At 30.3% G+C, this 8,965-nt stretch overlaps 1 protein-coding gene across 1 annotated transcript in view; it reads right to left on the bottom strand.

The window, feature by feature from the left end:
- The window catches only part of LOC105176895 (endoplasmic reticulum oxidoreductin-1), a 6,008-nt gene extending 3,325 nt beyond the window's left edge, over window positions 1-2,683 (bottom strand). Inside the window, exons 1-3 of the mRNA XM_011099837.2 lie at window positions 2,162-2,683; window positions 1,357-1,488; window positions 68-317 (exon numbers count right to left, since the gene is read on the bottom strand). Of these exons, the coding sequence (XP_011098139.1) occupies window positions 68-317; window positions 1,357-1,488; window positions 2,162-2,332 (553 nt within the window). The 5' untranslated portion in view covers window positions 2,333-2,683. The remainder of the gene's footprint in view (window positions 1-67; window positions 318-1,356; window positions 1,489-2,161) is intronic.

Below are 8,965 nucleotides of genomic sequence, written 5' to 3'. Positions count from 1 at the left end.
AACATAGACATGAATCTATGGCATATTAAGTGCAATACACATCTAGAAGAAAGATACAAGTAATTACTGTTATCAGTCTCATCGTCATGGGTCCATGGGTTGTCCACTTCTATCCATCCCCTGAAGGCCTTTGCATCTAGTGTGCGATCAACGGCAGCCTGTGGCTTTCCCTCTTGGCATTTTAAATCATCGGACCGAAGACTTGGATTCTTAAAGGGTTCAGGAAATTCATTTTCTGGACATTCACATACACTACAGTCACGCAACTTGCACATGCCATCATCAGGCCAAAAAGGGCAGTCACACCATAATTTAACCTGCCATGTTGCATCAGGTACACAAGGTTTTAGGACTTACACAGCAAGTATCAAATGGATCTCTAATTAAAGAATACAACAACATATAGAAATGATATGTCCTATTGATCTCTGCTTAGTTTTTGGAATAAATAATCTTGATCGTATTTCCAGGTTCATTACTATATGTAATGTGGTCAAACTATTTCTGGGCTGAAAATTATTGCATGTAAAATGAGACAGATAAGATCAGTAGTTATATATTTTCAATTATCTCTACAGAGTAGTTGGATTTTCGTATGTTGTCAATTTTCACTTTACAACCCAAGACCTTCTAAGCATTCTGAATGATGAAATTACTAGTCTTCCTTTCAGACATCTAATAGTTCAAACAATTTTATCAGATGTCTCAGAACCTGTAGTTCTTACCTTAACCATAACTAAGCTATTTAGACTATACAAAGAAGATAAAGAACCCGAAGACAGCTTAAAAGGATTCAGGGTCCAATAATTCAGCTTCTTATTAACACCTGCAATATTTTAGGAACATAATTTTCCCAATAGTAATGTTTTAACTGAAAATTCCAGCTCACTAGTTAAAGGGGTCCATTTTGCTGGAATTAATAGGTTCACATCAGCAATCAAAATACATTGATATTTCCACCTATCAATAATTACTCGCTCAGGATGGTACGTAGCAATAGCACCTTAAGGTCTACATAAAAGGGCAGAACAGATATTTGCTTGCTAGTGAAATGATCACATTTATTATTATCCGAAAACATATCTGAACATTTGTGAGAATACTTCTATTATGTGGCTTCCCTTAAACATTATCATGATAAATGTTCACCCAACAAATGAATTATTAGCAAATGACTAGTATACTTCAAAACCATAGCAGCTCATTGACTGTATCAGAAAGTAATTTGTATAACATTATCATAACCACTAACAGTCGTAAATGAAATCAGCGACAAATGCACTATGACAAGCTAAAATCCCAACATCACCATGTTATACAATATTCTAAATTTGGCTATGTAGGTCGGTAACAGACCTTAAAGTACCGGAAAAATGGAGTTCTAACAAGTTCTTGAAGTAAAGGGTGTAATACTCCACCGTTAAGACTGTCAACCGTCTCATAATCACAACAGCAGTCCTCAACAATGCCTGTATACTTTCGAGAATCCTGCATGAAGCAAGAAAAGAATAAGGAACTCAATGTCTGTCGGTCCACTAACTAGCCTTTATTGATCCACTAACCATGTAAAAAGAATGGTTTCTGCCTAATTGATAGCAAATAGTTGCACAGTTAAAATGCAATGCAGGTAACCCTTGTGATCAAGCAGCATACTACTGAATGCTAATCACTCAGGAAGGGGTTCACGTTCTTTAGGTAAAACAGTTGGTCTTTTGTGGGATTCTAAAGATCCTTCGCAATTTGTGAAGAATGAGGAGTGAGTCTCTTTCAATCATTGCTATGTAAAACTAATAGTTTTGCTAACAAAACTGAAGTCCTAGGCATCCAGTGTGATCAAGCAGGCAGAAGAAAAAATCACCATGTAGCACGAGAACAGGTTTATAGGGATTCAATTAACCGTAAGAAGTACACAGGGATTCAATCTCTAATTCTATTGAACCACTTCCGTTATCCATTTCTACCATAACATGCCAATTGAAGAATTGGAAAAACAGCATACCGTACACTAATAAGGGCGAGAACGAGAAGAAAAGAAAGACAAGAACAAGCACACGTCCCGCTCACAGAATCTCTTAACAAACAGGAAATAGAGCTCAATTACACCAACCTGAGGACATTGACAAGAAAAGAAAAATGACAAGAAGAAGAATAAGAACGGAACCTGAGGACATTGACAAGATTTATGATCATGGGCGTGCTTGGATGTTATTGCTATGGCCACCACCAAAACCACCATTGCCCCTATTCCCGCCCATTTCATCTTCCCACTTTTCACGTCTTTCAATTTCTTCCCTGGTTTCTGATTATCTACAACAGCCTTAGATTCTACCATCACAACTCCACGCAGCAGATACAATACGCTTTAAATCTGTACAACACTGATATACGTAGATGAAGAATCTATACAAAAACCCCAAGAAATGTCCCACAAAACCCACCAGCTTGGGTTAAACAGATTTATGGGTTTGGGGGGTTTATATATATACCGCGGCCATTTTTATGTGCGATGTAGATTATGAAAATATGGGGGCTTTTTCGTGCTGGGGCTCGAGTCAAAACAGAACGCGGATTTCAACAAAACGGTTTTGGTCGGGGGATGGTGGACGTTGGTGGGAGAGGAACTTCGCACTTGCGCATGGAGGCGCGCGGCGATCAAATTCGAGAAATAGTAAACGTGTTGATTGTAGGAAGGCGCGTTGAAAACACGATTCACATGAGCCGGTTCGGGATAAGAAAAGAGACTAGACGTTAGGATTTATGACGAGTTGACGCGCCAAAGCTTTGGTCCAGTGACGCCAATTCAACCAATAGGAACTCCTCATTTTGCCATATGGACATTTAGAGAATGTACATTTTCTTGTCTAAAATTGTCACCTGTCCAAGAATCATCACCTTTATTTGTTTTCATTTTTTATCTATTTAAAACATACTAATTACGCATAATTTTTACGAGCATATAAAAATAAAATATAATTTATACTAATATAAAAAGAAAAAAATTTTATGCATCACCCTATCAATTGTTTATAAAATTAAAAATATTTTTCAACTGATAAGATAACTAACTTATTCAACTTTTCAAATTTTATTTAACTAATAAATTAGTTTTTTTAATTTTTTTATATAATATAGTAATTTATAGAATTTTCTCTTATTTATAATATATTTTAAAATATAAAAATTTATTTATTATATACACGCATAAACATCGTACCACAATGATAAAAACAATTGTGCACGAGGGGATAACAAAGAAAAAGTCAGTGAGAAGAAAAAAAAATAGAGTGGGGTGAGAAAAAAAATAAATTATACTTATGATTTATTAAAAATATAAGTTTGTGAAAAAAAAAATTAGAGAAGTAAGGTGAAATAGTAAAGCGAAGTAGTGGGTCTGAGAAAAAAAATTATAATTTCTTGATTACCAAAAAATATTAAAATTAATATTCTAACAAATTCTTTTTTAAAGAGAAGAAATGAATTAAAAAATAAATTTGAGTATTCAAAAATCCTTACGACAAAAAAATTTGTTTTATAATAGAATAGGTCATATTTTACATCGTTATATCAATAACTCAGATAAAATGAAATAAATTTTACATGTTCGATGAGACTTGAATTTAGGATATCGATCTTGTTCATGAAATATCAACTTTTTTGGTCATTAAGTTAGAAACCATAGATAATAATGAAATGCACTTTGAGTATTTACTTATGCTTTCATAGAATACACAATTTAATGGTTTTTTTTATTAATTTTATACAAATATATTATTTTTTAAAATATATATATTTACCTCTAATTTCTTTTCATTTCTCACCAAAAAAATGATAAAGTCATAGTAGTTCCGAATTTAACTTCGTGTCGAACTTTAAGAAAGTATTTGCAAGATTTTTGAAAAAACGTTTTTCAGTTTTTGGCTTTAAAAAATATATATTTGAGATATTTAAGATATCAATTTTTATTTTTGAAACCACTAAAAAGTACTTTAAGCCAATATTTGAAAATAGTTTAGAGGGTGCTTCTAGCTATTTTGATTTTTTTTTTTGAAATAAATCTAATTTTCTTTTAAATTACTTTACCCTTTTTCTAATAATTATAATTCAATTTTATCCTTTTTAATTTATTTTAAAAAAATTCATCTGAAGTTGATGTTGAGATTTTAAATAAATTGAATAACTTATCACAAATAAAATTTACAATTTCACATATTCAATATTTAATATTTTTAATATTTTATTTTCTGTATTATCTTATATTATTCTAATATCATAGAAAAATAAAAATTAAATTGTTATGATTAATTAACAAAAAATATATCTTGGCAATCATATAAGTTGTTATTTATTGCGTACGAATAAATAGTTGTATTACTCAATGGGAGTATTATAATTCAAGAATGTCTATTTTTTAGTATGGATGTTATTTTTTCCATTAGACATATACGGCAGGCATTGCAATATACACAAAATAGATTATTGGTAATATTTTGCTAAGATTATATACAAAACTTGTTGTTGAAGCCTTTTTTTTTTCCTCTCTCTTGAAGCTTGAACAAAAATAAAAGAAATTGGTGCATTGGATCGAAATTTGAAAAATATTTGTAGGAGGAAACTTGCAATTTTTTCCCCTTCAAATGAAGCTTCAATTAACTTTAACGATTTTATTAACGGAATGACTAAAAATTTAAAAAAACATAACAATTTCAGAACCAAAGCTTCAATCTTATATTTTTTTAGGACCAAAACTGCTTAAGTGGCTATCTTTGAGAATCAAATTTGCAATTATCACATTTTTAAAAGAGAGAAAAAAAGAAAAAAAAAAAGAAGTCAACAAAAAAAAAACACTTACGAGTATTATTGACATAATAAAAAAATTGATATTGTAGTGTCATAATCGATTTATTTTGAATAATAAATACATTGGAGGACCGAAAATCATTGGCCAAGACTTATAATCCTATCACTTTTCTTCAAAAGACTTCAAGAGCCAGTCTTAGTTTTTTTACAAGAAAATATTTTTAGAATAGAAAATATGTGTAATATGAATGCAAATGTGTTTCTTACCTTTAGTTGGGTTCGCTTATTTTAGAATCAAAATTTGACTTGCAATGGTTTTAGCCCCCGTTTGTCGCTAAGTTCTTTTCTCTGGATGTTATTAGAATGTGGGTACTACTTGAAAAACCTACAACCAATGGAAATTAAGTTCGCCTTAAAAAAATAAATTTCAATAAGTAAATCATGACTCCAACGAGGTGATGAGGATAATATTGGCAAGATTTTTCAGTGCAGCATTTTAATTAAATTATACTTAGTTGACGATGGTGGAATTCATAGTATTGAATGATTAAAAAAGAAGAATCACAAAATATCGAGGAAGAGGAATATAGTACAATTAAAGATGTGATATTGCATTGATTAAAACATGATCATAAAGAAAAAATATAACGATGAGAAAACATAATGAAAAAAGAAGGCAAAAACAACAATATAATATGAATATAAAAATTCTTGTTTCCTCAAACCAGAAATTATGTTTATTTCTATCGATATGATAGCTTTCTTAGAGTTTTGAACAAGATATATATCTATATTAAAATTCATTCTTTTATAAAACTTTCACTTTATTAGAAACTTTAATACACACATATGACTTACACTTTAATAATTTCTTTTTTGTTCAATGGCCCATAAAAAACTACATACGCTGAAGTATCTTTCTCACATCAATGTAGATAGAAAACTTAGCATTTTTACTCATGTTTTCGTCTGTAGACACAACGCAAGAGTGGAGTGTGCATCTATGAATAAATGCATTTAACCAAGAAAAAATAAATTGTAGCAACTAGACAAACTTACTTTAAAGAGATGAAATAATATCTTGTAACCTGAAAATTCACGGCTGAGATCCACAACAGCTCTTCCTTCAATTTATCACAAATTAAGATTAAGCTATGTTTCATTGAATAAACTCATGGATTTTTATAAAAAAAAATGATATGATTAATAAGTAGATTGCATAAAGTAGAGAGATGAGAGTGAAAAAGGAAAGAGAAACCAGAGAAAACACAATGAGATGATAGAAAAGAGTCAATGGAGAGAACTAATGGAGAGAACAAATGCCAAGAATTGGATGTGATGGATGGAGAAATTGAAACTGAAGGAGAAAAATATGATGGAAGGGACATAAAATGAGTTGTTAAGGATGGTGAATTATTTGGTGTAGAGCTGTAACGTTGTCAATCTGAGTATAAATATTACTTTATAGAAAATTGTACTAGTAATTTTCCCTTGAAAGGAAAAGGTAATGACAAAAAAAAATCACAATACACATACATCAAAAGTGAAAAAGTCATGACAAGTCAAATGTCTAAAAGGAAAAAAAAATAAATTCAAATTGCCATAATAAAGATTTTCCGTGTATTAGACCTTGACGTTCATAAATATGACTTCTGGATGCAACTAATACACCGAAATTTAGAACACAACGTTTTTAAGCATCAAAGTACAGTACAACCATTAGGACAATAGGTTGTAATAATGCACCAAATATTGTGCTTCCATATATGTAATAATGTATATAATTATGATATTCTCCATTATAAATTCGAATAGTACATGTAAGATATTCAATAATGATGATCTTATATTAAGATGCTTTATTAAAATTTATAATAGTGATGAATAAAGTTTATAATAATTTTTAATTTATTATAATAATTACTATTATAATAATACATGTCATATACTTTATACAATATTAGAACATATATAATATAATTACTTAGATATTTATAATATAGGTTTTCATTAATTATAACATATTATATTTAAATAAAGCATTATAATTTTCTATGCAATTTATAATATACTTTTAATCATAATTAAACATTATTGATCCATGACGAGGGGGGCCCTCCTCCATCGAGCGGATTAGCACACCCGATAGAGCCACTAAGTTGTTGAAGGATTCCGCCTGAAAATGGGATGGGATTCTATCAGTTTGCAATGATTTCTCATGGACGCTAATAAGGCCGTTACACATTGTAACGGCTTTCAAGCAAGTCGTACAAAGATTTTGCAATGCCCAAAAATGCCATTGTAGGTGGTGCCGTTACAAAGATCGTTATAATTTTTAAAAGCTATTCCAAATTGTTAACTTGACCATTACATAAGCCATTACTATAAAAAAAACTTTTGTGCCGTGTACAAATATAAGATTTGGCAATCATTTAAACTTATTCTAAATAATTTCAACACTTTCTCGACCATATTTAAATTTTAAATAAAGCATCTTAATATAAATATTCATTATTCAGTATCTTATTTGTAGCACTAGAATTTATATTGGAGAAATATCATAATCAAATTCATTATTTCATACCATGGAAACACAATATTTTGTGTATTATTACAACCTGTTGTCCGAATTCTCGTGACTCCATAGGATGCTTAGAAAAAGTTCTGCACTAAATTTCAGAGTATTAACTGCATCCATAAATGACATTTATGACCGTCAAGGGTTCTCAAAATCTAATATGGGGAAAAGCTTTATTAGGACAATTTGAATTTATTTCTTTTTCTTTTATACATTCTGAATTGTCATGATTTTTGTGCTTCCGATGCATGTATATCGTGATTCCTTTTGTCCTTATCTTTTCTCTTCGTGGAAAATTACTCATCCAGTTGTCTATAAAGCAATATTCATACTCAAACTGAGAATGTTACAGCTCTACTCCAGATAATTCACTAGCCTTAACAACTCGTTTTAAGTCCCCTCCATCATATTTTTCTCCTTCGTCTTCAATTTCTCCATCCATTATATCAACTTCTTTGCATCTATTCTCTCCATTCGTTCTCACCATCGGACTCTTTTTTACCCTCTCACTGTGTCTTCTCTCGTTTCACTTTTCTTTTTCACTCTCGTCTATTTACCTTCTGCAATCAACTTATTAATCATATCATTCTTTAATAGAAACCTAGGAGTTTATTCAGTAAAACATACCTTAATCCTTAATCTTTGATATATTGAAGGAAGCACCTTTGTGGATCTCAGCTGTGACTTTTAAGGTTACGAGAAACTTTTTCATCTTTGGTAAATTGAAGGAAGCACCTTTGTGGTTCTCAACCGTGAATTTTAAGGTTACGAGAAACTTTTTCATCTCTTAAAGTAAGTTTGTCTTTGGTTCAATTTATTTCTTCTTGGTTAAATGCTTTTGTCCATAGATGCACACTCCACTCTTGCGTTGTGTTGACAGTCGAAAACTTGCATAAAAATGCTAAAATTTCTTTATAAGAAATATAGTTTAGATATGTAATTTTTATTGGCCTTTGAAGGAAAAATAATATCAATAAATACAAGTTTTTGCATTAAGTATCTAAGGATTTTTTTTAAAAAAAAATTCCTCTTATATAGAATGTATGGCTTGTTGGTGTTAGAAATTCTTAAAATATAATTCATACATGTGACCACTATAAAATCTATGCCTTGAAAAATTTACATCTGATTGATTTACAAATTTTAGTTATTGATCCAATATCCTCTAATCTTATCCCTAATATATCGAGTAAATAATAACATACAAAAATAAACGTTCAAAAAGTTTTGACAACAAACTTTATATGAACTTCGACATATGTATAACATAAATGTTTTAATGACAACTTTTTGTAAGAATTTTTCAGACAATAATTTATCCCCGTTTTAAAATGTATACATGGTAGGGATTGCTTTTATTTTTCATATATTCTTCTACAATATTAAGTGCTATAAAAATGAACGCCACTTAAATTTATATCTTATTATGCTCTTATAAAACTGAAACATAATTCATTGTGCTACAGGTAAAAAGGCGATAGAAAATATGCTTCCCGACTTGAACTCAAATGCATCCGGAGGTGATGAATCACAGAGGAAGAGAGATGATGGAATTAACAATAAAACTAGTAGTGAAAATTTAGATAACAA

This window comes from Sesamum indicum, linkage group LG14 (assembly GCF_000512975.1).
Source record: "Sesamum indicum cultivar Zhongzhi No. 13 linkage group LG14, S_indicum_v1.0, whole genome shotgun sequence".
NCBI lineage: Eukaryota > Viridiplantae > Streptophyta > Magnoliopsida > Lamiales > Pedaliaceae > Sesamum > Sesamum indicum.
This window is presented reverse-complemented; position numbering and strand designations above follow the sequence as displayed.